This window comes from Rhinolophus ferrumequinum (genome assembly GCF_004115265.2).
Source record: "Rhinolophus ferrumequinum isolate MPI-CBG mRhiFer1 chromosome 15 unlocalized genomic scaffold, mRhiFer1_v1.p scaffold_54_arrow_ctg1_1, whole genome shotgun sequence".
NCBI classification, from domain to species: domain Eukaryota; kingdom Metazoa; phylum Chordata; class Mammalia; order Chiroptera; family Rhinolophidae; genus Rhinolophus; species Rhinolophus ferrumequinum.
Genome location: NW_022680357.1, coordinates 3,709,335 through 3,736,044, shown reverse-complemented (window position 1 = coordinate 3,736,044; position 26,710 = coordinate 3,709,335). Strand labels below are relative to the sequence as shown.

At 58.6% G+C, this 26,710-nt stretch overlaps 6 protein-coding genes and 3 non-coding genes across 13 annotated transcripts; 3 read left to right on the top strand and 6 right to left on the bottom strand.

The window, feature by feature from the left end:
• Positions 1 to 2,183: 2,183 nt before the first annotated feature.
• On the bottom strand, positions 2,184 to 7,132 carry GFER (growth factor, augmenter of liver regeneration). The gene is made up of 3 exons (XM_033101578.1): positions 4,421 to 7,132; positions 3,902 to 4,098; positions 2,184 to 3,020 (listed from the first exon to the last, which is right to left on the bottom strand). The coding sequence occupies exons 1-3, from the start codon at positions 5,198 to 5,200 to the stop codon at positions 2,858 to 2,860; spliced, it is 1,140 nt and encodes a 379-aa protein (XP_032957469.1). The 5' UTR covers positions 5,201 to 7,132; the 3' UTR covers positions 2,184 to 2,857.
• Positions 7,133 to 7,429: 297 nt separating this feature from the next.
• NOXO1 (NADPH oxidase organizer 1) lies at positions 7,430 to 9,687 on the top strand. 3 transcript variants are annotated; one of them, XM_033101577.1, is made up of 8 exons: positions 7,430 to 7,591; positions 7,693 to 7,773; positions 7,962 to 8,037; positions 8,143 to 8,317; positions 8,494 to 8,675; positions 8,770 to 8,883; positions 9,182 to 9,299; positions 9,390 to 9,687. In XM_033101577.1, the coding sequence occupies exons 1-8, from the start codon at positions 7,526 to 7,528 to the stop codon at positions 9,655 to 9,657; spliced, it is 1,080 nt and encodes a 359-aa protein (XP_032957468.1). In that variant the 5' UTR covers positions 7,430 to 7,525; the 3' UTR covers positions 9,658 to 9,687. The 3 variants fall into 3 exon arrangements, with proteins under 3 accessions (XP_032957468.1, XP_032957467.1, XP_032957466.1); XM_033101576.1 differs by having other exon boundaries at positions 7,454 to 7,773; XM_033101575.1 differs by having other exon boundaries at positions 7,454 to 7,773; positions 7,962 to 8,317.
• A 289-nt stretch (positions 9,688 to 9,976) lies between these two features.
• Positions 9,977 to 16,300, bottom strand: TBL3 (transducin beta like 3). Of its 3 annotated transcripts, XM_033101572.1 has the most exons (22): positions 16,196 to 16,300; positions 14,666 to 14,717; positions 14,488 to 14,583; positions 14,352 to 14,399; positions 14,098 to 14,239; positions 13,917 to 14,001; positions 13,665 to 13,835; positions 13,506 to 13,581; positions 13,331 to 13,424; positions 13,063 to 13,244; positions 12,834 to 12,975; positions 12,672 to 12,730; positions 12,488 to 12,591; positions 11,808 to 11,955; positions 11,488 to 11,718; positions 11,344 to 11,414; positions 11,106 to 11,262; positions 10,968 to 11,026; positions 10,618 to 10,721; positions 10,448 to 10,519; positions 10,202 to 10,360; positions 9,977 to 10,117 (listed from the first exon to the last, which is right to left on the bottom strand). In XM_033101572.1, exons 1-22 carry the CDS (start codon positions 16,234 to 16,236, stop codon positions 10,008 to 10,010), a joined length of 2,403 nt encoding a protein of 800 aa, XP_032957463.1. In that variant the 5' UTR covers positions 16,237 to 16,300; the 3' UTR covers positions 9,977 to 10,007. The 3 variants fall into 3 exon arrangements, with proteins under 3 accessions (XP_032957463.1, XP_032957464.1, XP_032957465.1); XM_033101573.1 differs by lacking the exon at positions 14,666 to 14,717 and having other exon boundaries at positions 16,196 to 16,281; XM_033101574.1 differs by lacking the exons at positions 14,352 to 14,399; positions 14,488 to 14,583; positions 14,666 to 14,717; positions 16,196 to 16,300 and having other exon boundaries at positions 13,665 to 13,785; positions 14,098 to 14,237.
• A 1,180-nt stretch (positions 16,301 to 17,480) lies between these two features.
• RNF151 (ring finger protein 151) lies at positions 17,481 to 19,438 on the bottom strand. Its single transcript, XM_033101893.1, has 3 exons — positions 19,193 to 19,438; positions 18,622 to 18,718; positions 17,481 to 17,986 (listed from the first exon to the last, which is right to left on the bottom strand). The coding sequence occupies exons 1-3, from the start codon at positions 19,399 to 19,401 to the stop codon at positions 17,504 to 17,506; spliced, it is 789 nt and encodes a 262-aa protein (XP_032957784.1). The 5' UTR covers positions 19,402 to 19,438; the 3' UTR covers positions 17,481 to 17,503.
• TRNAL-UAG (transfer RNA leucine (anticodon UAG)) lies at positions 18,999 to 19,072 on the bottom strand. The gene has a single exon. It is a non-coding gene; the product is annotated as a tRNA-Leu (tRNA).
• A 1,369-nt stretch (positions 19,439 to 20,807) lies between the features above and the next one.
• On the bottom strand, positions 20,808 to 20,934 carry LOC117019904 (small nucleolar RNA ACA64). The gene has a single exon (XR_004422589.1). It is a non-coding gene; the product is annotated as a small nucleolar RNA ACA64 (small nucleolar RNA).
• Positions 20,935 to 21,136: 202 nt separating this feature from the next.
• On the top strand, positions 21,137 to 23,296 carry RPS2 (ribosomal protein S2). The gene is made up of 8 exons (XM_033101891.1): positions 21,137 to 21,258; positions 21,421 to 21,600; positions 21,687 to 21,776; positions 22,030 to 22,137; positions 22,370 to 22,543; positions 22,633 to 22,792; positions 22,992 to 23,083; positions 23,174 to 23,296. The coding sequence occupies exons 2-8, from the start codon at positions 21,424 to 21,426 to the stop codon at positions 23,252 to 23,254; spliced, it is 882 nt and encodes a 293-aa protein (XP_032957782.1). The 5' UTR covers positions 21,137 to 21,258; positions 21,421 to 21,423; the 3' UTR covers positions 23,255 to 23,296.
• On the top strand, positions 22,172 to 22,305 carry LOC117019899 (small nucleolar RNA SNORA64/SNORA10 family). Its single transcript, XR_004422584.1, has one exon. It is a non-coding gene; the product is annotated as a small nucleolar RNA SNORA64/SNORA10 family (small nucleolar RNA).
• Positions 23,297 to 23,392: 96 nt separating the features above from the next.
• NDUFB10 (NADH:ubiquinone oxidoreductase subunit B10) lies at positions 23,393 to 26,036 on the bottom strand. Its single transcript, XM_033101892.1, has 4 exons — positions 25,771 to 26,036; positions 24,282 to 24,420; positions 23,903 to 24,042; positions 23,393 to 23,557 (listed from the first exon to the last, which is right to left on the bottom strand). The coding sequence occupies exons 1-4, from the start codon at positions 25,916 to 25,918 to the stop codon at positions 23,454 to 23,456; spliced, it is 531 nt and encodes a 176-aa protein (XP_032957783.1). The 5' UTR covers positions 25,919 to 26,036; the 3' UTR covers positions 23,393 to 23,453.
• Positions 26,037 to 26,710: the final 674 nt, after the last annotated feature.

Here is a 26,710-nt window from a genome sequence, read left to right as displayed (position 1 = left end):
TTCTTAGATGGTAAATAGTAGGCCAGCTGACGTCTTGGATCACAGAAAGTGAAGAGCTGGGATTCAAATCCAGGTTCCTGCCTTGCCATCTGTATGCATGGAGGGTGGTGCCTGGCCCAGGCCCTGGAAACCCCATCCCAGGGCAGGTGTGGCCAGAGGAGGTGCTGCCCACCAGTCTCTGTCAAGTCCATTATACTGTGTATCCAATCCCACCACCTCACCTGTCAGCGACTGTCCTGTCTACGTCTCTTGCATCATCCATTTCCCTTTTTTCCTTGATCATTTGCATCAGCACCCAAACATGTTACACTTTCTTCTGTCTTAAAAACAAACCTCCACTCTTGACCCCACTTCCTATCCATCTGTCCCGTCACTGCTCCCTTTAGTCCCAGGGGCAATTCAGACACTGCTGTTCCCACCCTGCTGGAAAGGCTTCTAGATGTCACCCTCTCCTGTTCCTCGTACTGCATAGTGCCTGTCTTGTCAACCCTTTTAGGTTCAGTCCTCTTGTCTCACCTGTGACCTTCAAGCCTTAGGGGATCCAGAGCATGCTAATGGCTCTTCTCCATGTTCTCCCCTTTGGTCTATGTGCTGACAGCTCCAGCCAGAATCTTCCCTTGAACTAGAGTCCCACTTGTCTAGCCTGGTTGCCCTGGAAAACAGTCTGCAGCAAAGTTGAATTTTATTGGGGGCTGAAACTTCAGAGAAGCCAGAGTTAAGGAAACAGGGAAGTGAAGCAGGGAAGGAAAGAGCAAATACAGTGATTCCCGAGCTGCACACAGTGGCGTGCAGGTGACTAGGGAAAGGCCAGAGAGGATCTCTGTGCTGGAAACAGTCCATCTTGGGGAGGGAGAACAACTTCTCCACTGGCTGCTCCCCGCCCATTTCTTTGTGTCACCTGGCCCCTCTGGGCAGCGCCTTTGCCTTCGGAAGCCAGCTCCCCCATGCGCAGTCAGGTGAAGGTGCAGAGGAGGCCGTGATACAGGTTGGCCCTTTGCCTAGGTAGAGGCTGACACACCACGGGGAGAGAGGTGACTGGAGCTTTATGACTAGAGAGCTGGGCCATTCCAGCTGAGAGCCAAGGTCTGGGAGCAGATGTGGCTGAGTGAATCAGGGAGGCTCAAAAGCTGGGTTCAGGTCACCCCCAAACCTGCTCCACTCACAGCCTTCTTCATCTTACTGATACAGAGTAATTCCATCCTTCCAGCTGCTTGGGCCGGAATCCTAGTCACCTTTGGCTTTCTCTTGGCTCCACCTTCAGAGTGTATCTGGTGTCCTCTCCCACCCACCCTGGGGCGAGCTTCCCCCTCATCTGCCACATGGGTGCCTGCTCTTCCCAGTCCCACCCATGCCTGCCTCATCCCAGCTCAGTAGCCAAAGGAACCTTTCTTCTTTCTTTTTTTTTTTTTATAAATATTTTTTTAATTGGGGAAGGGAAACAGGACTTTATTGGGGAACAGTGTGTATTTCCAGGGCTTTTTCCAAGTCAAGTTGTTGTCCTTTCAATCTTAGTTGTGGAAGGCACAGCTCAGCTCCAGGTCCAGTTGCTGTTGTTAGTTGCACGGGGCACAGCCCACCATCCCTTGCGGGAGTTGAACCGGCAACCTTATGGTTGAGAGGACGTGCTCCAACCAACTGAGCCATCCGGAAGCTCAGTGGCAACTCAGCTCAAGGTGCTGTGTTCAATCTTAGTCACAGGGGGCAGAACCCACCATCCCTTGCGGGAATCTAGCCAGCAACCTTGTGGTTGAGAGCCCACTGGCCCATGTGGGAATCAAACCGGCAGCCTTCGTTCGGCATTAGGAGCACAGAACTCCAACCGCCTGAGCCACCGGGCCGGCCCCAAGGAAACCTTTCAAAAGTCTCATCTTGCCATTCCTCAGCTCCAAATCCTTCAAGACCTTCCTGTCACAGGAGCTGGGTGGTTTTAACCGTCCTTGCTGGGGCTTTGATGACCTCATGCCATATGACCCTCCCTCACCTTTCTGACCCTCCCTCAGCTCCAGCAACTCGACTTCCTTGCTGTTCCTGGCATATCCTGGCCCACTCTTGCCCTGGGACCTCTCCTTCCTCCCAAGGAGCCAGCACCTGGACAGGAGGAAGCAAGCAGCTGACCACAGTGGCAAGGGCAGGCCCTGTCCTTCTCTGCAAGTTCCAGCACAAAACACACCGAAGCCAGGTCCTCAGCTTCTCCGGCATTTTATTTTGGTCCCAAGCTCCGAGGAAGCTGGCCCCAGAGGTGTTTTATTGGGGGTGAAACTGGTACAGCTATGGAAGGCCACATGCTAGACCGGAAATGGGCAGCAGGGTTGTTGGACATGCAGAGAAGAATGCTGCCTGCACTTTCCCTCAGTCCCTGCAAGGACAGAGCAGGGTGGAGAGTTTAGCTCCCAGGCCTCTTTCCTGAAGTGCAAACAGCACACATCCTCTGGAGCTCCAGTCACTGCAGCTGTCCCTAGCTACACAGTAGGGAGATAATGGCCTGGCTTTAGAGGTGTGGGGACCCCAGCCAAGCCTGACACCTTCCTGTGTGGGGAAGTGGGCACCAGGGTGTGGGGTGGGCAGGAGGCCATATCCTGAATGAAAAGGGACACTCCTTCACCTGTAGCCCCACAGGTCCTTGGCCGAAGAGGAAGCCACTGGGGTGCCTACAGCAGACAGCTCCAATTCCAAACCTGAGAAGGAAAGGGCTCCATGGGCAAAGTCTGGGGGTCACCCAACTGAGACACAACAGGCTCTGGCTCTGCCACACTTTTAAAGAGTACTCCAACGCACTTTAATGAGTGCCCTGCCCCTCTCTAACCAGGTCATCCATAGGCCCTGGCTGGCTGCCCCATGGGCTCCAGCTGGCCGCCCTCTAGTCACAGGAGCCGTCCTTCCAGCCGTCACGCCAGCGCTCGTCCACTTTGGAGCAGTCGAAGTCCGGCTTGCCGAGCTTGCGGTTCACTTCATTGTGCAGACGGCATAGCCACTGGGTTAAACAGGCCCGTGTGCTCGTGTCTGGCTCGTTCCTGCATATCCTGCATGGGGGAGCACATGGAGGACGGGGGGCAGGCAGTGGCTCCATTGCCCCTGCCCCACCAGCTCCTTGCCGGCTCAATCCAGGGAGGAGATGGGACCCTGCTGTGAGCTACACCCAGGAGTGCTCTCATGCTCTGAGACAGTAAGTCCCAAAACAGGGCAGACCCTGCAGCATCCAGACGGGGTGGACTCCTAAGCCTGCTCAAAATGCCACTTAGGGAGCTTGGCAAACACTGACAAGAGCCCAGGGCAAGAAATTAAGTCACAGACCAGGCAACTTTACAACCTCTTAACAATCAGGAAGCCTCACCCCAGCTTCCCTGGCCCCCGGCAGTGTGGAAGGGGTGGGGCGGGCACAAAGGCATAACTGAAAACCAAACCTGTTTCCTAGCAACTGGGGCCCTGGTGCCCCACCTCAGCAAGAGACCTGGTTCTAACTGCTCAGGCTTCAAACAGCAAGGGCTTTCCTGCCCCCCCACATCCAGCCCAGAAATGCCTATGGATGCCAAACAATAAAAAAAGTGGGTTCTCAAGGTCTTGAAACTAGCAGTGCTGCTCCAGAAGTCAGGCAAGGTGGAGTCCTCCTTAACTCGCAGAAGTTTCCATCAGTGCTAAGCAGGGACCTTGTGAGAGAAGTCCTGCAGACCTGTGGCTGCAGAAAGCAGCAGTGTCCAGAAGCAACCCCAGGGTGTTTGGCCTTTGAGAAAGATGGCTCAGATGACCCAATCCCCATTCCGTTGGTGGTCCCTGCTCGTGGCAACCCTCTGCCACCTCTGCACCTATTTCTCTAGGCTCCCCTTTATGACATCAGTGAGGGACCCCAGACCCAGGCTCCACGTGGGATGCTCTGCTGCCTGCAGATGGTGCAGACACAACTTACCTTTTCCTTATGTCTTCTGCACACTCCTCACAGGGGTAAAACTTGGAAAATAAATGTATGAACTGGGCCATGTCTTGCTGCTGTTCTGCGGTGGGCACGTCAGGGTAGTAGGCGGCCAGGGTGTGAAGGACAGACCAGCTGTGGCGGCCCAATTCCTCGCGATCCTGAGGACAATCTTCCCTAAACTTGCTGTCCCGCTGCAGAAGGAGGCCGATCAAGGGTCAGTTCGGTCTTCCCGGACCAGAAGCCTACAAAACTCCCCCTTTGCCCTCCCCAGCCGGATCCTGCAGCGGATCCGGCCCACTTGTGGCTGAAGGTCTAAAGGCCAACCCTGTGGGGCATAAGTCTGTCAGGCATAGGACCTGTGGCCGCTCGGCCTTCGCATTGGGAGATCTGCCCAGGGTGCCTGAGAACAAGATGTGGAGCCCGAGGTTGGGGTGGGGTGTATGCGGGCCGGGGTTAGGGGTAGGCAGGGCTTGCAGGCCTCTGTGGGGAAGTGGCGCCTCCCGACATCTGCACCTTCTGCTGCGTCCGCATCCACGTCTTGAAGTCCACGCAAGCCCGGCAGGGCCGCCTTCGGGAGGTGTCATCGACGACCTCAGAATCGGGGGTCGGTGCCTGGGTTAGCGTCGGGGCCGAGGCGGCGGCATCTCTCCGCCCTGCCCCCCGGCCGCGCGCGTCCGTCACCAGGTCCTCCATCGCCTCGGAGCGCGCGCCGCCTGGCAGGAAGGAAAAGAGGTTCCCGCCGCCGAAGCGCCCCCGATCGCTGGGCGCCGCCATATTGCCCGCGCAATGTCTGCCGGGCCAGCTCGGCCTCCAGCTCGGTCTCCAGCTCGGCCTCCAAGTCGGCCTCCAGGCCAGCGCGCGCGCCGCCGCCAGGGCGCGGCCACAGGAGCCGGGCGCGCGCGCCGCGGGTTCGGGCGTGGAGGCCGGGCCTGAGTTGGGGCTGAGGGCGGGTTCGGGGGCGGAGCCTGGGGCCGGGGCGGGGTCCGCCGTGGAGGCGGGGTCCAGCACAGAGGCAGGGCTGGGATGCGCGACCCGCACCCGGGAGGAGGCCGAGCGGGAGGACTGCGTCGGGTCCAAAAATGCGCCGGAGGCCCGGGTGAGGCCGGAGGCCCGCGTCCTCGCGGCACCCCTGGGGCTAGTTCCGCGGTCCAAGCCAGGCTTGCGTTGTCCAGGGCGGCGCTCCCGCTTTCTCCAGTAGAAGAGGAACGTGTTGTGGAAGGTGCGCCGCGGCCGAGCCGTGGACTCGGGCTGTGGTTTAGGCGAAGTCCGTGTTGCGGCCCTTGACGCCCCCATCGCTCCGCTCCGACTGTCCCACGTGCGGGCGGCCAGAATCTGTGCCTTCAGCCCCGGCTCGCCCAAGGGCCGGCTGCGCGGCGCCCTGGCAACGCGGGGCGGGGCCGTGAGCGCACAGAAGGCCCCGGCGCTCTAGGGCCGGGTCCCGGGATTAGCCTCCATGGCCGGTGCCACGGCAACGGGCGCCTGGCAAGGCTGGGTGGGGCCGTGCCTGCAAAGGAAGCTGCACATGTCTCTGGACTCCTGTGCGCACCGAACGGCCCCGGATCCTGTAGCCAGCATGAAAGGGTTAACTCCACGTCAGGAGTGGCCTCAGGGATACCTCTGCTTGCTTACGTACACTCATTCATTTCGCAAATATTTATGTAGTGCCTAATCTGTTCCGAGCACTGTTCCAGGCGCTGGACAGGGCGGGGAGCAAGATCTGACCCTGATCTTAGCTCATAGTCCGGTATGGTCAAGACGGAAACAACAAAAACAAAAACAAGTCACACTAATAAATGTTCATTTACAAACTGTGGTGGGGGTCCTAACAGGGTGTGGTAAATCCAGGTGGCCTCCTTTAGGTGACCTTTAGGCAGAAGCCCAAGGATGAGGAATCAGCTGTGGAGGGCAGTGAAGGCCAAGGCTGGAGGTGGGAGGGTCTTGGTCTCGCGTGGGCAGTAAGGCCAGTGGGATAGGACTTGTGGAGGAGATATCCAGAAGGGGGCAGGGGCCCGCCAAGGACTTGGTTGGCTATCGCGGGAATTGGGAATTTACTCGGACAGTGGGAAGATCCTGGACAGTTTTGAGCAGGGCTACCTCTGCCTGATCCCGATCCTGTTTTGCAGGTTTCTCTGGAGAGTCCATTTCATGGGAGCAAGTGAGGGACACGGTCATTGGATGGATAGGGGGGCTGTTTGCCCGGGTGAGAGAGGAGGGGAGGGGCTATGGAGAGGGAAAAAGTGGAAAGGACTCAGGGTTACTGGGGGTGTGAAGCAGGGGCTGTCGGTTGGGGCAGGGAGGGGGCCTCAGCATCCTTCTAGGTCCCTGGCTGTGAGTAAATTGTCCCTTCCCCAGCTTCTCTGTCTTCCAGGGGAGCAAGGTCTGTCCCACCCTAGACCCTGCCAGGCCCCCACTGAGGTTGGGGAGAGTGTGGCAGCTGGGCTGAAGGCACGCTGCAGATAAGGCCTATGTCAGCAGGTGTTCATTGTCTGGACCAAGACCAGGGTAGGTTTGAGGGCTTCAGACAGAGCCACTGGTCAGACACACAAAAGCCTTTTGTCTAGGCCATGGTCGGTTCCTGGAAGGATGCCCTGGAAAGTGACGTCTTCCTGGACGGCTTCAGGTTGGGGGCAAGGTTTAGCCAGCCCTAGGGGGCATAAGTCAGAGCTGGTGGCCCCAACAACAGGAAGAACCACTGTGCACCAAGGTTAGATGGGGCTCCAGAAATCTCCCCTATGAGGAAGCAGCCCAGTAATATGGGGCACTTGGACTTGGGCAGGCTTTCTGGGGATTCCCGTCAGTTGGGGAATAGCCACTCCTGATCTCAGAAGTTGTGTTTGCAGTAACTTGTAATAAATCATGAATTCCGAGTCGGTTCTCAAAACCACCTTAGTCACCACCTCCCCCACCCCAAGCGTCTGTGACGATAGAGATGGACCGTCTTCTTCCTGCTGCCCCAAGTCTACCCACCACAGGGGAACCTCTGGGGTGAAGTTGTGAGGCCTGCCTCTCCCCAACACACACAGAAATACTGACATAAATGATCCATTTAACACATTTCCTTCTCTGTGACTGTGGTGTTATTAAGGGATTTTCCCTTCAAGGTGAGGGTTAAGCAGTTCCTGATAAATGGGTGACCTCTCCAGGTGAGTTCGAAGACAAAGCAGTGGGCCACACCCTGGCAACAGGCTCTCACCATTCCCAGCATTAACAGGGTGTGGGAGAGCCGGGAGATGGGGAGATGGGCCAGGCCTGGCGGCCCTTTGATGGCTTTTCCCACGGCCAGTCTTGGGCAGGAGGGCCTCAGGCAGCAGTCCTAGCATCTCCACCGCCTCTGTGCTCCCCCTCCCACCCTCACGCCCTGTGCTTCAGCCCCTCCACCCAGATCTTCAGCTTGCAGTGCAGTGAGGAAGCTGCGAAGGGACACAGGTGTAGGGGCAGCGCCGCAAGGACCTGGCAGGTCTCAGGAGTCATAGGGGAATTCCAACCACGCTTCCGGTGCCCAGGAGTGCAAACCCTCCCAGGAGTGCAAACCCTCCCAGTGTGGGCAGGGAGACAGCAGAACCCTCCATCACATCCCGCCAGCTCCAGAAGCCCAGGACTGAGACCAAGGCCACAGCTATGGCAGGCCCTCGGCACCCAGTGTCAGTACGTGCTGCGGCTCTGGTGGAGACAGAGAAGTTCCAGGTATGACCCTACAGGTCCCTGCCAACCTCAAGGAGGAAGGAGGGAGGGAGGGAGTTCATGGTCTAGCCCCTCCCAGGTGCCCCCAGCATTTTCTCCAACAGACATTCGCCTTCTCTGTGCGCTGGTCGGACGACAGCAACACCTTCCTGCGCAGGAGCTGGGATGAGTTCAGGAGGCTCCATGTGAGTGAGCCTGGGGTGATCTGATTCCCCTCAACTGTATGACCCACCAATGACCCCGGCTGGGGTGCCTGCCCTCACGCCCACCCCACACGGGCTTCCAGTCCTTACAATCCCAGCAAGCGACCCCTGCCCTTTCCAAGGGTACCTGGTGGGCTTTCGGACACCAATACCCTGGTTCTCTCCCTTAGAAGAACCTCAAGGAGACCTTCCCGGTAGAGTCGGGCCTACTGCGGAGATCTGACCGCGTTCTTCCCAAGCTTCAGGGTCAGGCTGGCAGAGATCCCCGGACGGGCTGGGGTGGCAGCAGGCGGCCTGGTGGGGGAAGCCCTGGGGGTGGGGTTACATGGTCCGTCCCTGTTCTGCCCACAGATGCATCGCTGCTGGTGCGCGGGGGGCGCACGGGTCGTGGCCTGGTGCGCCTGCAGCTGCTGGAAGCCTATTTGCGGGCGCTGCTGGCGATTGAGCGCATGCCCTGTGACCCGGCTCTCACTAGCTTCTTTGCGCCGCAAACCCGGGACCTAGAGCCCAGGCTGCCACCTGGCAGGTAACTGACCAGCCCCCAACTCCCTATAGGAAGCACTTGGAGGGTGGGGGTGGCGCGGTGAAGGGGCCTTGGAGGTGTGAAGGCAAGCCGGCTAAGTGGACTTGCAAGGATTGGCTGGCCGATCCCCACACTTCCCACCCGCTCACGTCTCCTCCCTGCACCCACCCCCTTCCCAGCCTTGTCATCTTGCCTGTCCCAGAAGAGCCCGTAGCCAGCCCTGCGCGCAGCCCTTCCATCCACAGCCTGGAGGCTCAGAGCCTGCAATGCCTACAGCCCTTCAGCACCCAGGACACACAGGGCCGGCCCTTCCACACACGGGCCCAGGAGGTCCTGGATGTGCTGCTGCGACACCCCTCAGGTGGGGCTGGGCAGGAGTCTGGGGACTCAACCTTCTGCCTCCAGGATCCCAGTGGGCCTGGGGATCTGAACCCCTGGCCACCTCTTGCCCACAGGCTGGTGGCTGGTGCAGAACGAAGACCAGCAGACGGCGTGGTTTCCTGCTCCCTACCTAGGGGATGTGGCCCCAGGCCAGGGAGAAGAGGGGGGCCGGCCCCTACGGAGTAGTGGTATGAGACTAGCCTTCCTTCCCGTGCCTACAACCCCTACCACCTGTAGGCAGCGTGCAGCAAAGCTGGGCCACAAACACTGGGCCCAGGGGAGGGACGCCATGGAGTGACTAGGTGGTGGCAGTGGCCCCCTTAGCACGTGCTAGGTCCCCATAGTAGGAGGGAGCCACAGGAGGTTTTAGAGTTGTCCTGGGGTCAGCAGAGATGCAGAGAGGGAGCCTGGAGGGGGCGATTCAGTGGGAGGTAAGGGGACCAAAAAGTGGGAGCCCTCTGGTGACCCTCAAGCACCCCACTCCAGGGTTCCAGTTCTGTGCATCCCGTGCCTATGAGGGCAGCCGGGCTGACGAGCTGTCAGTGCCTGCTGGAGCGCATGTGCACGTCCTGGAAATGTCTGATCGCGGCTGGTGGCTGTGCAGGTATGCAGGTGTGGGGGCTTTGTGGGGAGTGGGGGTGGGGGTCTAGTTGGGGGCAGGGCCACGACTAACCAAACCCTGCTGTCTTCTCAGGTTCGGTGGCCGCACAGGTCTTCTCCCCTCTGTGCTGCTGCAGCCCGATGGACTGGGCATGCTCCTGAGTGGACCAGGGCTCCACTGTGGGGCAGAGGACGGAGAGAACAGGCCAGGCAAGGCCCAGAGCTCCCCTGAGCCCAACCAGGCCACAACCATTCCCCCCACTGTGCCTGCCCGCCCCCCACTGAGTGTCATTCAGAGTCGCTGCTGTACTATCACCCGCAGAGCACTGCGGCAGGCCCCAAGGGGTCAGGGACCCCCTTGAGGGTGTGTGGAATCACACGGAAGGCTGCACTGACTGCCTCACAGCTGGAGCGGCAGGCCAGAGGCTCCAGACCCCAGGGAGCCACACCACTCCCAGGGCAGAGGGAGGTGCCTTTGAGGGTGGGACTCCCTGGCTGGGGGGGGCCAGGAGGCTACACTCTCCCATTTCCTTTGAGTAAAAAGCTCTTCTGATTGACCCACACGCAGTGTCTGTGCTCAGGGGCAGGGCCTGCTGGATCACGGCCAGGCCAGGGCCCAGGGAGGGGGGGTTGGCCGGAGTTGTGATCTTGATGAGACAACGTCCAGACAGACACAGGGAGCTGGGATAGAAGAGTACACCTTCTGCGTGTTTCAGAGGGCTGAGGGGGCCGCAGGGAGAGTGGGCAGCTTCATGTTGTGCCACAGGAAGTCCAGGAAGGTGGCTGCCTGCAGTGTCCGGCTGAGCCGCTGAAAGTGGCGCTCTGGGGAATGACAGAGGTTGTCATGGGGTCCACAGAGTGTGCTGAGCTACTCCCTACCCCCAACCTGGGGCTGTGCCCACGTACCAGTGTAGGGCAGCAGGGCCTCCAGGGAGGCCCGAACACCCTCGTAGGCCAGCAGCTCTTCCGGGGCCTCGTGCCGCAGGAGCACACCTAGCACAGCCTGGGCTTCATGGCAATGCCGCGAGTTGGTGTTCCATGTGACACAGAAACGCAGCAAGGCCTCTGTGGATGACAGGGATGGTCAGAGCCGCCCACGGGCCAGCCCACCCATAGTAGCCACTGGCCAGCCTCCACCCGCCCACCCCGGACCTTTCTGGTCTCGCCGCAGTCGGAGCACTGTGGCTTCCAGCTTCTCACAGGCCTCAGGGTCCCTACGGATGGCTGTGGGAGGAGGAAAGATGAGCCCCAGGGAAAGGGCATGATGGACCCCAGAGGACCCCCCCCACTGCCACCTGTCAGGCCCCTGAGGTAGCACTGACCCTGGATAACAGTCAGTACAGTGTGGGGCCGGTCCAGGGAGATGGCCAGGCCCAGTGCCCGCAGGTACCGCTTCTCCTGGAGCAGGTTGTCCAGTTCTTGCTGCCTGGCGGGGGAAGGAGGGAGGGCAGGGCCACTCGGCTGGGGCTGGCTCAGGAGTCAGCAGCCTGGGCCTGAGCACCCCCTGGTGGCGAATGGTGGCACCACCCGGAGCCTGTTTCCCATGCCATAAAGCAGGGGCCATGCCAATATACCCTACCCTGAGGGGTGGGGGTGACGCTGACACACTGGACGTGCCAGACATGATGTGGGTGGCACTCCCAGGGAGGCTAGGTGGGACCCCCAGACCTACCTGACCACCTGTTCCTCTCGCTTGGCCTGCTCCTCTGCTTGCTCTGCCTCGGTTACATCCTGGGGTCAGACTGGCGTCAGACTGGCATCCCCAGGCTACCCTGCCCACTCTGTGCCCACCCCAGCCAAGCCCACACACCTTCCAGAGGATGACACAGGAGTCACTGGCGCCAGTGAGGGCGTGGTCGTCCAGCCGGCTGCAGTGCAGCCCCCAGACCTTGTCGTCGTGCGCATCCAGCGTCCTCACACACTCGTTGTTTTTGATGGTCCAGAGCTTCACGAGCCCATCGGAGCCGCTGGGTTGGGGTTGGGAGGGGACTTAGCACTGGGCCTATGTCAGCTTCCCCCAACCCTTGCCCTGTCTCCAGCCCACTCACCTGGACAGCAGCTGTGTGCCACGGCTCACAAAGGCCACCTTCAGCACAGAAGCATCATGTCCTTCGAACGTCTGCGGGGTTGGAATGGGTAGGACGTGAGATGGCATCAGGTGGGGGCCAGGCCTGGGGGTGGGGGCAGCTTACCTTGAGGCAGCTGAAGTCCTGTAGTGCCCAGAGCTTGATGGTGCCATCAGCTGAGGCCGTGGCCAGGACCTGGTCCATGGGTGAGAACTGGACACACCAGAGGCCACGCCGGTGGCCTGAGAAGATGCCCAGCAGCTGGCACTGTGGCAGAGCCCAGAGCTTGGCTGTGCGGTCCTGTGAGCCTGTGGCCAGCAGCTTATCATTGGGGGCAACGGCCACACTGTTGATGTCCTGGTGACAAGAGCAGGAGACAAGAGCTCAGACCCCCTGTACCAGTGAGGGCCCTGCCACACTCCCAACCGTGTGCCATATATGGTCACCTTATCGTGGCAGCGCTGTGTGGCCTGGGCCTGTAGGACGGCAGGGCCACTGTCTGGGGCTGTGCTCTTGGGTAGCTGGGCTTCGGGGAGGGGCCACAGCTTCACGGTGCAGTCCTGGCTGCCCGTCACCAGGAAGGTCTCCTTCAGCCTGAGCCCAATTGGGGAGAGGGGGAGACACGTGTTGATCCCCCCGCCAGGCCTGTCTGCCAACACACCACAGCTCCGGACGGCAGGACCGTAGCCCAGACCAGACGGCCCATCCCAGAATGCAGACGTCCTGAGTCATCCAAACACATCTCCGGGACCATTTGGCCCCACTTAAGACTGCACTGTCCACCCTTGGTGCTGCCACACCAGGTGACTTTGTCCCCAAAATGGGACTCCCAGTCCTAATGCAGGGAGCGCATCTTCCACCTAGACCTTGTTCAGGGTCATTCTCTCTGCCTCAATCCCCACCCTTTTTATCCACCCGGCAGCCCCAAGGCCACTTCCAGGAAACACCCCCAATGGAGCCCGGGGGTACCTCTGGCCCGTTCTTTGTTCTACCCCCCTGGGCTGGCACTTCAAAGAGTAAGGCCAAAGCACCTCCTCCTCTTCCCCATCTCCCTGAGCTGGAACGCCATTAGCGGGGCCTGAGCCTCCGTGAGCGACACCCCTGGATCCCAGCGCTGACCCACTACCTAGAGCAGCAGATGGTGCCCACGCTGTGTGTGTGCCCGGAGCCCTGAGCTACACAGGTCACCCTGCCAGCCTTGTTCATCCTCCAGACGCGGATGCTCTGGTCCTGGGAATGAAAGGGGTGAGGACAGAGGCTGGGCATCCCCACCTGGGACCCACTCCTCCACACCTCTCGGGGTCCCTCACCTTGGCGCAGCTGGCAAAGAGCCACCCCTTCCGGAACACATCGAGGGCCAAGACGATATCTGGGAGGAAGTGGAGGGAGAATGATCAGAGATCAGCTCAGGGAAGGGGGGCCAATCCAGTCCAGGATGGGGTTCCCAGGGGGCCTCAACCTGGCACCCTCACCTGTGTGGCCGTGGAGAATCTGGCAGGCTGATGTCTGCAGCTCAAAGACTTTCAGGCAGGGGCTGTTGGAGGCCACAACAATGTGGGAGTCCTCCGGCCCAAGGAACCGGACGTCCAACACCTCCTCACTGTAGCCAGCAAACTGGGGGGCGGAGGGACACAAGCCAGGATAGGCGTGAATGGAGGGCTGGTGCCCCCAGGCCACGGGCGGAGCAGGGACAGCGCTTACCTGTTTCTGCAGCTGCAGGGAATGTGCCTCGTAGAGCAGCAGGTTGTGGTCAGCAGTGACACTGAGGAGGAGGCCGGCGGCTCGGACCAGGGCACAGTGGGTCAGCTCCTGCCCAGGGCCTGACAGCTGCTGCTGTGTGTATACACACTGCCCAGAGGCTGCCTCCCACACGCGCAGCACGCCTGTGCAGGGACAGGGGACGTTGGGACACACAGGTCCACAGGCTACCTCCAGTCCTTGCTGCCCACCCTGGCCTGGCTGCACACACCTTGGCTGCCAGCTGTCAGGAAGTGCAGGCCTGATGACTTCACACCCAGCTTGGGGGCTGGCTCTTCTGGCAATAGGACTGCGGCCTCCACACTCTGGGGAGGAGCAGGTCAGAGGGAGCAGCCCCGCCCCCAGCCCCGCCCCAGTCACTAGCCCAGACCCTCTGGTGTCCCTACCTCAAACACTGGGATGGTCCTCAGGGCCTGGTGGCTCCGCAGGTCCCAGACAATGCAGATCTTGTCCCGGCCCGAGCTGGAGGAAACAGTTACCTCAGTTCCCAGCTCTCAGCCTTGGCCCTCCCCTTCCTGCTAAGGCCTAGGTGGCCAGCCACTGACCTGAGCATGGTGTGGCCATCGGCACTAAAGGTCAGCGAGGTGACAGCACTGTAGTGGGCAGACAGTACGGCCAGGCATGATCGGTCCTGCAGCGACCACATGCGGATGGTGGCATCTATGGCTGAGGAGAAGAGCAGCAGGCGGGCGGGGTCCGGGTGGAAGGCCACCAAACTGCAGGTGGGTGGGCGGGGCGGGTGAGCTGGGTACCCAGAGTGATGCCCCGCCCACCCAGCCTCTGCTCCTCCTACTCACTGCACGACACCGGGCGAGCCCCGAAAGTGGTGCGTCCCATAATGCCGCACGACGTCCCAGACACGTACAGCCCCATCACAGCCGCCTATGGGAATGTGTTTGAGGTAAGGGGACAAGTACACCCAAAGCCCTCTGCCCATGTGCCCTCCAGCTGGCCCACCCCCTCAGCTGGGGGTCCTACCTGTGGCTAACAGCGTGGAGGTGGGGTCGAAAGCCATGGTGGCCACAGGGGCTGTGTGTATGGCCTTCCACAGGCGGGTGATGCTACCCTCTCGCCAGGCCCACTGAGCCAGCAGCAGTGCCCGGCTGGCTGTCACCAGCACCTGGAGATTACGTAGTTCAGCTGGGGGGGTAGAGACGTGGACACCCATCCTCATAGATTCAAAGGTTGGTTGGGAGGTCCTGGAGCCCGTCTCCTGTTCCTGCCCCACATACCTCATCATCGGGGCTGAGGTCAAAGGCGGTGATGTCCTCCTGGTCCTCCTAGGGGGCAAGAATGGGCACACAGAACACCATGAGCATAGGCTGCCCTTCTACACTGGCCCCTCACCCTGGCTCTCCCCGCCCTCACCTGCTCCAGGCTCCGCAGCACAGCCCCCGAGGCCACGTCCAGGATGTTGACTTTGGTACCACAGACGCAGAAGAGGTGCTGCCCGGTCTGGTCCAGCTGGGGACAGAGGGGTCTCAGCCAAAGTAACACTCTGCAGCCCCTGCCTGTCCCACCACTCTGCCCCTCCCTGGGCTGGTACCTGCACCTTCCCGCCCTTGTAGAAAGGCTCAATCTTGCGTTCGACAGCATAGCTGGAGGAAGGACAGAGGGAGAGTGAAATACCCACCCCTTGGTCCCCAGTGCCCAGCCCTGTGCTGGGTGCTCTCCCAGGAGTCAACCCAATAGGCCCCTGTGATTGTGGAGTCCCTGAGTTCTTCTCACTGTTATCTTAATGCCTCAGCAGCACTGGGAAGTGGGTGTTGGTATCCCCATGTTACAGAAGAATCGAGACCCAGAGCTGGTTGGTGATCCACACTGGGTCCCACAACAGACAGCACAGGCAGTCCAACAGCCCAGTCTTCCCAGATTCCCCAGTACCCAGCAGGCCAGGCCTTGGGCGCCCCCTGCTGGCCATGGGAGGCCAGGAGTGGGTACCAGCTCATAGCAACATCCAGCCTGCCCCCTCCCCAACCCTGACTCCTTCCTCCGTCCTCAGCCCGGCCTGCATCCCAGTCCCCAAGCAGCCCTTTACCCTCCTGCGCTGCTTCCACGATGGTCCAGGCCACTGCACTCTCCCCTTTGGACAGCTGCTCCAGCCTCTGCAAGACCAGGTCCCTCCCTACCCACTGCCTCAAACCCTGATGCCAGAAAGATCTTTTAGTACATAATTCAGTTTACATCACCATCCTACCTTAAAACCCTCCCCTCTCCTTACATGTTTCCAAGATCCTGCCCAAAGGGCCACTGCTGACCTTTCCTGTTTCACACAGGCTGTTCCCGGTATGTGGCCTGGACCTCTCTTCTCCGATTTCAATGGCACCTGGCTAACTCCACTGGAGGAAGCCTTACTGCCAAGATGAAACAAAGTCTCCAAGCCCGTGAAGCCAGTCGACCATGCAACAGAGGTGCTGTCAGTACCAGGGCTTCCCTTTGCTAGTACTTATCACAGCCACTGATGGAAAGGATTTGCTTAATACGCTTATCCCATCAGAATGCGCTCCACACGCGGCGCTGAATCTGTCCTACCGTGGACACTAAGCACTTAGACATTTAGCAGAGGCTTGGGGATTGAATAAGCACAGGATTCCTGGCTTTTTGGGCCACTGCTGACCCGCCCATCTCCCGACCTCTCTTCCTGCTTCCCTGGAGAAGGACAGCAGGTGAAGCTCCCAGGCCGTCTGCCCCAAAAGTCGTTCTTCTCGCGCTACTTGAGGGAGGAAGGGTCCCGCTTCTGTCCAGGACCAGCCTCCATTTGTGCTCAGTCCTCCCCTTCCTTCTCTGGGATTTCTTGTCTCCAACCCCCAAACCAGCTCCTAGTTTAAGTAACCGACACTGGCTGCGCCCGGCCGGGCTCCAACGCCCGCTCTCCCCGAAAGCAGTCGGTGCCGGGTACTTCATCTTATAATACCGCAGCCGCCACGCCACGACCCCGCGGGCCAGTCTGTACACAGCCCTCACCGACTCCCCAGATCCGAATGGGCACCCGGTCTACGGGGGACGCCTTCGCTACTCCGCTGCGAACCCGGTACCCTCCCCCGGCGGCGCCCGCAGCCCCAGCGCCCCGGCTCACTTAGCCTTGAAGCGGCCCACTCCGGCCGCGGCTTCCTCCATGTCTCCGCCGCCGCCGCCGCCGCCGCCGCGTGAGGGACACAGGCACGCCGCTCCGCACTGCCGGCGCGCTGGGGTGGAGTCACAGCCGGCTAATCTGTGACGTCATAACACTGCGCGCTCGGCGCCATCTTTGCTGTGGGCAGTGGCTGCTGCGCCAGGAAGCGGAATGTCGAAGAGGCATTTCCGGTCTGGAGATGGTGGGGTTTAGAGCGGCTTGGGCAGGTAGGATAGACTGATAGGAGGCTGGGTCGCTAACTGTACGGCCTCTTAACGGAAGTTTTAAAAGGCATTCGTAGGAAATGTCGCGGGTCCTGTCCCCTTGGCATTCTGGGATTTGGGGGCAAGCGTGGCGGGGTGCGATCCGTGAGTAGATAGAGCCTTGAACCAGGCCCTGCATCGGGACTCACGGTCTGGTATGAGAAATAAAGCAGGTAATTGAATAAATCGGGTAACTCAGAGTCGTTTAAATATTTGAGCACATTCTATGTGCGAAGCACTGTTCTATGCACTTGGGAGACGGGCCGGGGGAACCTCTGCTTTTGAATAGGTCACGTGTTGGGGGGTGAGGGCTGTGCAGAAGGGCAAGGAATGATAGTTAAATGATTAGTACTGTGGAAAGAATCAGCGAGGAATGGAGCGGAGTTCAGGGGGTGCAATTTTAAATGGGTGGTTTTTGCTTCATGACACCTAAGCAAAAACCTGAAGCAAGGAGCCACGTGGTTATCTAGGGGAACAGTGCTTCAGGCTTAGGAACAGCCAGTGCACGGGTATGGCGTTAGGAGGAGCAACAGAACCCCGTGTGGCTGCAGGGAATTAGTAGGGAGAAGAATAGAAGGGTAGGAGATCAGAGATAATGGGGGTTCCTCGTGAGTCTCTGTAAGGAGTTGGCTTTTACTCTGTGTTGAGGGTTTTGAGACGTTTATGCTGCTGGCTATGAAGCTGGAAAGCACATTGGTAGAAAGTAACTGGGAAGGAGACTGGGAAAACCTCTGCGAGGAGACATTCACTCGAGTGGAAAGAAGCCGGGCAAACAAGAGTGAGGGGAAGAGCCTTTGGGCAGGGGGAATAGCCAGTGAGAAGACCAGTGATGGAAAAGAACTTGGAGATGTACAGGGAGAAAGGCCAAAGTGACCCTGCAGGGTGAAGGTACGTAGTAGTGCCTGGAGAAGTGGGGGGGCGGCAATTGTGATTAAAAGCGTGAGAGGCCAGTAAGCACACAGATGGTGGGGCGGGCCAGGCCAGGGCTCACGTTTATTTACCCCTATATTTACAAGATATTTTGGCCCTGGATCCCCCACACCTCAGCCCTACTGCTGCCTCTTGGGTTGGCCTCAGTCTCCTCTTGCCCAGCACCCAGAAACAGGGCGTCGTCCTCCAGGAAGTCTCCTAGCTGGGCCAACTGCTGGCGGATGAGGTTGGTGGCGTGGTGTACCTTGCGCATGCGCCGTAGCAGGCACAGCACCAGGGTCCGGCTACGCTCCTGGCGCTGACCCCACGTCTCACGCAGCTGGTGGTAGCAGTTGTGGCGTACACGCTCGGCTGGGCCCAGGGTGGCCCCGCAGCCGAGGGGGCAGTGCTGCCGGGTACCGTGCTGGCAGTGCTGCCGGTGCTCGGCCAGGACCCCACGCAGCACCTGCACCGTGCAGCCATCATTGGGGCAGGCCGTCAGCTCGAAAGGGCATGAGTCCTGGTGCCCCTTGCGATGGGCCAGAGGGCACGTCACCAAACAGCCAGCTTCAGCGTTCTTGCACTGGAGGTGGGGGAGAGGACTGTGTGAGCCAAACCAGGTCGGGCATTGCCAGCCCCTGAGCTGCCCATCCCCCAGAATATCCCCTATCCCACTGACCAGGAACCAGTGAACTAACTGGGAGCCTCCCAAGCTCTTACGGCACCGATGACGTAGTAGAGAGAGGGGAACAGTTGGGCAAATGCTTGGAGGTGGGAAGACTCTAATCTCTGAGAGGAGGGGTCAGGGCCTGAGGCTTAGAGAACAGGGAGGTACGTGGCTGGGCTGGTGTAGCGGGTTGTATGTATGCCAGGCTTTTTTTGGACCTCAGTTTTCCCAACTGTAAAATAAGGGGGCTGGAGAGTAATAGCCAGCACAGCACACGCTTTGTTATCTAAAATTTTTCTCTAATCCCCATTTTACATTTGAGGCCCCATGGGGTTGAGAGAGGTTAGGTAACTCGCCCAAAGTCACACAGCAAGTAAGCAGTAGAGATGAGACAGCTCAGCCAGGTCTGATGACCCTAAGGCTACAGTCTGTGTTGCTGCAGCAGAAACACTTGATTCTGAGGATATGATTCTCCTTGTCTCCTCTCTCCTGACTCTGCCCCATTCCTGAAAGGGGCAAGGAGGGTGGTGGCAGTGGATGCTTTGAGCTACCTTGACTTCCAGGCGGCCAATGGTCTTCCGGAGTTTATTCACATGGACCATCTTTTTATGTTTCACCTCTTTCCTGCAGCACGGACAGGTCATTTGTCTAGGAGGAGGCACAAGTGGGAGAGTGTTGTGATTGGGAAGGGAGCAAGTGGCGGTAACATACCTCACTGGTAGTCACTGCTCTCTATCAGGCATGAGAGGTCTTTATAGGGAGCTCTCAGCTCTGAGGCTGGAGCCTGGGGTACAGATACCACAGGGTGAGGGGGTGCCCCATATTTCAGTATTTCAGGAATTTTTTTTTTAACTTTTGTTTTTGCAGGACCTGTCAGCTCCAAGTCAAGTAGTTGTTTCAATCTAGTTGTGGAGGGCGCAGCTCACAGTGGCCCATGCAGGGATTGAACCGGCAACCTTGATGTTCTAAGCACCACGCTCTAACCAACTGAGCTAACTGGCCGCCCCCAGCAACTGAATCTTAAGACTCAGTGCTTTGCAGATTTTTCTCCCACTTCTGGGCCACAGGAATGGCGCTCTTGCCCATTGCTGCCCTCCCAGCCGCTTGGGTACCCAGTAGCACCTGGCTAGCCACTGCAGGATACAGTTCTTGCAGAATATGTGGCTGCATGGCAACCTCACTGGCCTCTTGAGAACCCCATGGCACACAGAGCACAGGAAGTTGCTGTCCGGAGGGCTGGCGAAGAGGTTGAGATCATACCCGCCACTCTGCAAAGGCCAGGCCAACATGAGGGCCTGGCTGGGACCAGGATCTGGTCCCCCATTCCACATGCTGAGTGAGACCCCAGGAATCTTTGGGTGGGGAAGTGGGCCACCTGAGAGCCCCAAGTGAAGGGTTGGGTCAGCACCCATTTCGAGGAGGCAGCTGTCGGGGTCAAGACCCCCAACTGCTAACCCCTAGCTGGAGAAGCTGGCCTCAGCCTGGAGTTACACTTGGCTGGAGCCCTCTGAAAGGTTTCCTTGTCTCATTTGCAAGCTTGTAACCTAGTGTCTACCCTTTTCTCAGTGTTAGACTTGGGGTCCAGCTCTGAGCAGGTCTCTGGAGTTAGGCACAAATCTAAGGGCCAGAGGGTCTTGGACTCACCATGATCTGTGTCTGGACGGCAGCTCCACTGACCCATGGGGCTGAGGAGCCTCCATTTCACAGCAGGAGTGGACCGACATCATAGTGGCATTGTCCAGCTCAGGCCAATCACAGCCCTGGCCCTCATTCCCCTCTCTAAAAGGTCGGATGGGGAGCAGGGTAGCCCAGACCTGGGACAAGTCCCTGGAGCCCCTGCCTTGGGTATGACTGATCCCCAAGCAGCACTATTCTGGGGGCAGTTTCCCCAAAGCTGAGGCTTCAGCAGGAATCGTTCCTATCTCTGTCTCAAATAGTGCTGCCAAGTTGGTTAGATTTCTAAGAGCTCAGGGGCTTTAGGATCTAAGACCCATGGTAGTAGCTTCAGGGTACAGACCTGAGAAATGAAGACCAGATTCCCAGGCAACCTGCAGTACTATAGCAAGTGTGTGTATGTGTCTGTGGTAACCCTGTGGGAAAACCTCCCAGAGTAGGTAGGCTCTGACCATCTGGACGGGTCTGTGAGAAAAAAAGTATGGAGTAATTCCAACCTGAGAAACCAGTGTTCCCACATGTGAGGCACTGGACACACGTGAGCTCATGAAATCCTGAAGACCTTAGCACCGTCCTGAGAGCAGTAGGGAGCCATGCAGGCCTTGGAACTGTGAATTTTACATTCCCGTTCTTGCTAGGGGCTTGCAGGCCCAGCTCAAGGTACTTTATCTGCTGATGTGGAAAAGTATGGGGATGTGGGACCTTAGGAGCCACCCGCCGCCGACTTTCAAGACGCCCAGTTCTACCGTTATGGCATCTACCCAAAGCAGAGTTGGGCTGGCCGGCAGGAAGAGTTGTCCCATCCCTTTCACAGCACACATTGGTCTCAGCATCAACAGATGCATTTTCCAGGCTGACGGGAAGGTGACCAAGAAACCCACACGCAGATGAGTCAGACCAACAGCTTTATTGGAAGATGAGGAGAGCCAAGCCCCCCTACCCCCACGGTGCAGGCGGTGTCGGCCTCAAGCTTGGGGCATCTGGGCGTCCTGCGGGCAGAAAACGAGTCAAGAATCAGAGGCCAGAGCACGCGAGCGGCAGCACCAGGGCCCGGAGCGGCGGCGCGTGTTGGGGCCTGGGTTTCACCTCCCCACACGGAGAGGTGGGCGGTGAGCTGAGGCCCCTGGAGGCTCTGGGCGCCGAATCTCACCCACGGCTACAGCCAAAGCCGCAAGTGATTTTCAACTAACGCCGATCGCACAACCACCACCCAGCGACGCACAGAGCAGCCATCACAGTACCGACGAACCTACCTGCAGCCGGAGGGGACACAGAGGTGGAGGGACTCACATTTATAGTACCTGCACCGTCACGCAGATTCCTGGGCCGCAGGCTCTCAGACGCGCAAACTCACGCAGAGCTCGGTGGGGGCGGGGCCTTACGAAGCCAATCACAGCCTATTTTATAGGCCCTTGGCGCATTCGCAGTCGTGGTGGGGCAATCTAGATATCGCGGGACTTGGCGCGGTATAAAAGCTCCTTCCTGGGCATCTTCGTCCTTCTCGGATATAACACGTGAGTGTGTTTGCTCGTTTATGTAGCGCGCGGTCCTGGGAATCCGCGGACATCGGGCTCCACCTGGGCTGGCGTACCTCCAGTCTCGGTGGGGAGCCCCAGTCTCGGTGGCCGCGGATGCCAGGACCTCATTGACTGGCTGGTTTTTGTCGTTCTCTTCAGCAAATGGCGGATGACGCCGGTGCTGCGGGAGGGGCCGGAGCCCCTGGGGGCCCTGGATTGGGAGGCCGCGGTGGCTTCCGTGGAGGATTCGGCAGCGGCGTCCGGGGCCGAGGTCGTGGTCGGGGTCGCGGCCGGGGTCGAGGCCGCGGAGCTCGCGGAGGCAAGGCCGAGGACAAAGAGGTAGGTCCGGGCCCTGCGCGCAAGGCGGGCCCGTGGGCGCCATCGGGCAATCAGCCCTCGTCATCTGCGCGTTGTCTCCGTTCCAGTGGATCCCCGTCACCAAGCTGGGCCGACTGGTCAAGGACATGAAGATCAAGTCCTTGGAGGAGATCTATCTCTTCTCGCTGCCCATCAAGGTAACGCGGGGGCCCCTTTTCCCTGTTGGAGCTCTGGGCAGGGGCAGCCTGAGGGAGTCTCAAAGGTCTGCGGTCGCCCACGCGTGAGAGGTGCGAGTGCATGGTTGTCCCATCTCTGATGTTGGGTAATCGGCCTGGAAAGAAGGCTGGAATACCAGTCCTAGTAGGGAGCCAGGTCAAGGCTCCCAATGATGGGTGTTCATAGATGGTGTCCGGTTTAAACATTTTTGAAACAAATAATCGTTCTTTGCAGGAATCTGAGATCATTGATTTTTTCCTGGGGGCGTCCCTCAAAGATGAGGTTTTGAAGATAATGCCGGTACAAAAGCAGACCCGCGCTGGCCAGAGGACCCGGTTTAAGGTATCCCAGCCATCTTGCCGTGGGGCTTTATGAGACTCTCTCAGCTCTGCACAGTTACACTTGTTTTTATACGTGTGACTTTCGTAATGGGGAGAGAGAGAAAGGCTCTCCTCGGGACCTCAGGTTGGCCTCACAGTGGCCACTCTTGCCTTGAGGGGTGCTACAGGCCCTGGCGGGTGGTCACTGATGCTCTGCTGGCCGGGGACCACCAGTCACTTCAGTCTCTTCACAGGCATTTGTCGCCATTGGGGACTACAATGGACATGTGGGTTTGGGTGTTAAGTGCTCCAAGGAGGTAGCCACTGCCATCCGTGGGGCCATCATCCTGGCCAAGCTCTCCATCGTCCCCGTGCGGCGAGGCTACTGGGGGAACAAGATCGGCAAGCCGCACACTGTCCCTTGCAAGGTAGGCTGGGCAGTGGTAACTGATGGGGTCTGCAGTACCAGATTTGGTCCAGCTCCGGTCTCGATTCCTCAACCCTTCAACCCTTCCAGGTGACTGGCCGCTGTGGCTCTGTGCTGGTGCGCCTCATCCCCGCCCCAAGGGGCACTGGGATTGTCTCAGCTCCTGTGCCCAAGAAGCTGCTGATGATGGCCGGTATTGATGACTGCTACACCTCCGCCAGGGGCTGCACTGCCACCCTGGGCAACTTTGGTAGGTAGTCTACAGACAGGCTGTGGCCTCTGAGCTTTGCTAAGTCAAAAAATGTGGTTGACGTATTTTCAGAGGGAAGTCCTCTTATAAATACACTGTAAACTGGGCCAAAGTGGAGTGTGACAAAGCTTCTGTCTGCATCTGGGGTCTTGTTTCAGATGAATCTATCAACCCCCTCCTAATGTTTTCCCTTTTCTAGCCAAGGCCACCTTTGATGCCATCTCTAAGACCTACAGCTATCTTACCCCTGACCTCTGGAAAGAGACTGTATTCACGAAGTCTCCCTATCAGGTACTGCCTGTCTGCTACCTTGTGAGCTTAGATAAGTACAGAGGATGGCGGTGTGTCTGGTCACAACTAAAGCCTTATTTCTCTTTGTAGGAATTCACTGACCATCTCGTAAAGACCCATACCAGAGTTTCTGTGCAGAGGACTCAGGCTCCAGCTGTGGCCACCACATAATTTTATACAAGAAAAATAAAGTGAAAGTCAAGCTTGTTAAAAGTCAGCTTCTGTTTATTTCTCTCACAAGTCTGGTGGTGGCTAAAACTGGAAGTTAGATGGGGCCAATCAAATGAAGAAACAAGGCGACACCAGAAACACGTTTTAATACTCTTTATTTTAGTGACAGTCAAGTGAGGGGGTGGCTCAAGGAGCTGCCTCAGGCAGCAGCGGCCTCTTTAGCAGCTTTTCTCTCTGCCAGCATCCTCTGCTTCTGTTTTGCCAGGCACTTCCTGGCAGAATAATGGGCCCCCAGGTCGTGATCTGGGAAAGAGATGGGGGAGAAGGGGAGAGTCACGGGCCACTTTCTCCATGATGGGAACAGGGCAGGGATCTTGACTACATGGCAGAGGGGAAAGTCAGGCTGTGAAGAGCAGTATTGAGCAGAAGAGGGACCCGGGGCACAGTAATGATTTGTTAATTACACCCCATAAAGCTAACCTTGTATTGGGCTTTGGGTGGTGATGTTTGTAGAACCCATCACAGATTCTTTGATTTGAGAATTAGTGTTAGCAAAGCTTTCAGCCCACAGCCAAGTGGAGACTGGATCGAGTTGAGTCAGGTAACAAGCGGGGATGCAGGGGACAGGCTGGGATGGGGCTCACTCACAGCGGTCCTGGTAGGCCTTGGCCACCTGGGCAAACTGCTCCAGCTCCTTGGCACAGTTCTGCCTGTGGCTTTCACCTTCCCTCTGCTGACAGGCTTTCAGTCTTTCCTGGATAATGTTGACGATTTCTTGATCAACTTTGCTGAAAGAAAAAAGGAACAAGATGGTGTTCCAAAAGGAATCCTTGCCCTGTACCCAGGGAGAGAACAAAAGCAGGGTCTTGGGAGCCCTGTGGTCTAGCCCCTCCACCCCCAAGATCTGGGCCAGCCCCAAGAAGCATTCTTGCTGACAACCATCCCATGGCATCCCCAGGGAATGATGGCCCTGCAGGACATGGCCAGCTCTGCAGGCCTCTGTTCCTTGGCCAAGGACAGGACATACTAGTCTCTTCTCCACTGCATTTCTGCTTCAAACATGCACAAAACGTCCTTTTCCTTGCACTCAGTGATGTCCGGCACGCGGCGGAACTCCCGGTGGTAGTAGTAGTACCTGTTCTTCGCATGCTGCTGCTCTATAAACTCTGCAAAGAGAAAACCCCAGAATCAATGGCCCCATTGGTTTGGACAGGCCACAGTTCTTTCAGCTTTATTTCCCTAAACTGTGTGAGGGGTAGATTTCCCAAATGTTTCCAGCTTTTTACAAAGACTTGACAACTGGACTCTCAAGCAACCATAGGCTAGCACATAAACAGTCCCAGGAAGGACTGGGCTACAAATTGTGACCTCTAGGCTTATGGAGAGCTTCCTGCCAGCGAGGCTTCTTCTCATTTACAGGCCCAGAAGAAAGGCAGAATTAAGAATCCAGGCTCTGCAAGCTCACCCTGCTGCAGGCCCTGCTGGCCAGTGACGGCCCCCTTCTCCCCTCCAGCACAGGGACTCCACTGTGTAGACAGTGTCTCCAATAGGGACCAACCAGGAGGGACTCTAGTCGCAGTTCTGCCACCGCTGACATGGCCTCAACTTACCCACTGTAAATTAACAAATTGGACCTAGTAAGATCTCAAACATCGAGATGTATAAACCACTTTCTAAGAAATTGCTACAAAAAAGGGAGCGAGTCCACTGTAGTGCCTTTTCCAGACATTGGAGTCTGGTTTGCTGACTATCCTCCCTAACAAGGGCCACTGGAGCACACGATGCACCCCAAATGTTCTGTTGTTGAATGAATGGATTAATCAAACGCATGGATGAATCACCTGGCATTAATGACTGAGGTTAAAGCCTGCTCTTGCTGCTGCCTCAGCGGGATGGCTGAACCACAAACTGGAAAACAACTTTTAAAACATTCCTCTGGCATGGACCAAAGATGGGGGCATTTGGGCAGCTTTGAAGCGTGGGCACACACGGAGGACAAGTCACAGCACGTCTAGGTTGAGGGAACCTCAGCCATCACCTGACCACTCCTGTCATTTTGCAGGCGTGCAGAGGGTTAGCGAAAACCCCTTCAATTGCAATACCCGTTTGCTGATCGCCGACTGTGCACAACGCAGGAAGCAAAGCGCGCAGGGAGACGGGTCTCACAAGCCCCAGGGCACAGATAACTGCGATCCGCAAATAACCCCTAATATTTGGGTGAGGTGGGCGACCAGGGGTGCATGGAGGGTCCCCCCAAGCGGCGGGGGGCGGGAAGCACTGAGGGGACCTGGTGTAGGAGGGAGGCGTCCCGGGAGGCGAGCTCTGGGGTGCAGTGGGGGCTCCAAAAAGGCGAAGGGGCCCGCAGGTCTCCGGGTGAGGGCCCCAGGCTGCAGCGGGGGTCGTCACGGGGGCGAAGCCTGAGGTGCGGCCGGGTGTCCAGGATGGGCCACGGGGCCGGGAACTCCGAGGGGCGCAGGGGGCCCCCCGGAGCGGCGAGGACCGGGTGGGGCCCGTACCTCTCACGAGGGTCACGGGCCGGTCCACGAGGAAGTCGAAGACCTTCGTCAAGTAAGTGATGGGGTTGGGCAGCGAGGTCTGCGGCGAGGGCGCCGGCGTACGACGCGGGGGCTCGGGGTACACGTCCTTGTCCCAACTGTCCGGCATGGTGGCGACGCACGGTGGCCTCCCTCTCGGACGAGCTGGCCCTGCTTCCCACTCCGTCCGGTGGCCTAGGTCGCCCGCCGTAGAGGACGCCCGAGGGCGGCCGCGCCTGCGCAGGGCACCCGGCGCTCGCGAAGCACCATGGGACTTGTTTCCCCGACACGCCTACGTGTGGCCTCTCGCAACGCCTCGCGGCGCGGGCGCCCCCTCGTGGGGCCACAGTGCCATCGCACGTGAGGCCTCCCTCGGTCTGTCTAGGAAGCACCCCTGCTTGCATTCTGAAAGGAGACTGACCCAAGAATAAGTCAACTATTCATTTAGTTCCAACGGCGTACAGGCACGTACCAAGTGCAGCAGGGAGCACGTTGAACACAGCTGGGCTCTTCTGGAGAACTCAGGCCGGTGGAGCAAACAAATAACACCTCAGTCAACAAGTGACACCTACTCCTCTTCCAGGATGCCTTCTTGGGTTGCGCATTCCCTACAGTTCTCTCTGGGGTCCACTGGGTCTGCCGGGGCCCCTTATGGACTGACTGCTGCCAGAATGCTTTGGGGGCCTGCCTGGGGCAGAGCAGAAGGCAGGTTGCTCCCTCAGAGTCCCCACCTGCAGGGAGAGGTGGCTTCTACCCTGGGCACAGAGTGCTCTGGGCTGGTTCCGATGGTTCCATCCTGGCCCTCAGCATTGTTGTGCCCCCGAGGCAGTTCCACGGACCAGGGTCCTGCTGGCGGCCCTCTGTGATCTCCATACCTGGCATAGCCCCTGGCGGGCACCAAGGAGGGTGTTGGTCACTTCTT

Bases quoted from the DNA above. Each gene is read 5' to 3' on its own strand.
- GFER (XM_033101578.1), bottom strand. From the start codon at position 5,200: ATGGGGGCGTCAAGGGCCGCAACACGGACTTCGCCTAAACCACAGCCC. The intron at 4,099-4,420 runs GTGCAGATGTCG...CTCCTTCTGCAG, and splicing joins GGATGCGGACGCAGCAGAAG to CGGGACAGCAAGTTTAGGGA. The intron at 3,021-3,901 runs GTAAGTTGTGTC...TCCCCCATGCAG, and splicing joins GCAGAAGACATAAGGAAAAG to GATATGCAGGAACGAGCCAG.
- NOXO1 (XM_033101575.1), top strand. From the start codon at position 7,594: ATGACCCTACAGGTCCCTGCCAACCTCAAGGAGGAAGGAGGGAGGGAG. The intron at 8,318-8,493 runs GTAACTGACCAG...CCCCCTTCCCAG, and splicing joins CCCAGGCTGCCACCTGGCAG to CCTTGTCATCTTGCCTGTCC. The intron at 9,300-9,389 runs GTATGCAGGTGT...CTGTCTTCTCAG, and splicing joins CGCGGCTGGTGGCTGTGCAG to GTTCGGTGGCCGCACAGGTC.
- TBL3 (XM_033101572.1), bottom strand. From the start codon at position 16,236: ATGGAGGAAGCCGCGGCCGGAGTGGGCCGCTTCAAGGCTAA. The intron at 11,263-11,343 runs GTGAGTGGGCTG...ACCCCAACCCAG, and splicing joins GGCACACAGCTGCTGTCCAG to CGGCTCCGATGGGCTCGTGA. The intron at 10,520-10,617 runs GTCAGTGCTACC...CTCCTCCCACAG, and splicing joins TGTACTGACTGTTATCCAGG to CCATCCGTAGGGACCCTGAG.
- RNF151 (XM_033101893.1), bottom strand. From the start codon at position 19,401: ATGTGGAATGGGGGACCAGATCCTGGTCCCAGCCAGGCCCTCATGTTG. The intron at 18,719-19,192 runs GTGCTACTGGGT...GCCTCCTCCTAG, and splicing joins ATCCTGCAGTGGCTAGCCAG to ACAAATGACCTGTCCGTGCT. The intron at 17,987-18,621 runs GTAGCTCAAAGC...CCCCACCTCCAG, and splicing joins TTGGCCGCCTGGAAGTCAAG to TGCAAGAACGCTGAAGCTGG.
- RPS2 (XM_033101891.1), top strand. From the start codon at position 21,424: ATGGCGGATGACGCCGGTGCTGCGGGAGGGGCCGGAGCCCCTGGGGGC. The intron at 21,601-21,686 runs GTAGGTCCGGGC...TCTCCGTTCCAG, and splicing joins GCAAGGCCGAGGACAAAGAG to TGGATCCCCGTCACCAAGCT. The intron at 22,544-22,632 runs GTAGGCTGGGCA...CAACCCTTCCAG, and splicing joins CGCACACTGTCCCTTGCAAG to GTGACTGGCCGCTGTGGCTC.
- NDUFB10 (XM_033101892.1), bottom strand. From the start codon at position 25,918: ATGCCGGACAGTTGGGACAAGGACGTGTACCCCGAGCCCCCGCGTCGT. The intron at 24,043-24,281 runs GTATGTCCTGTC...TTTTTCTTTCAG, and splicing joins ATGCAGTGGAGAAGAGACTA to CAAAGTTGATCAAGAAATCG. The intron at 23,558-23,902 runs GTGAGTGAGCCC...TCTCTTTCCCAG, and splicing joins CAAGGCCTACCAGGACCGCT to ATCACGACCTGGGGGCCCAT.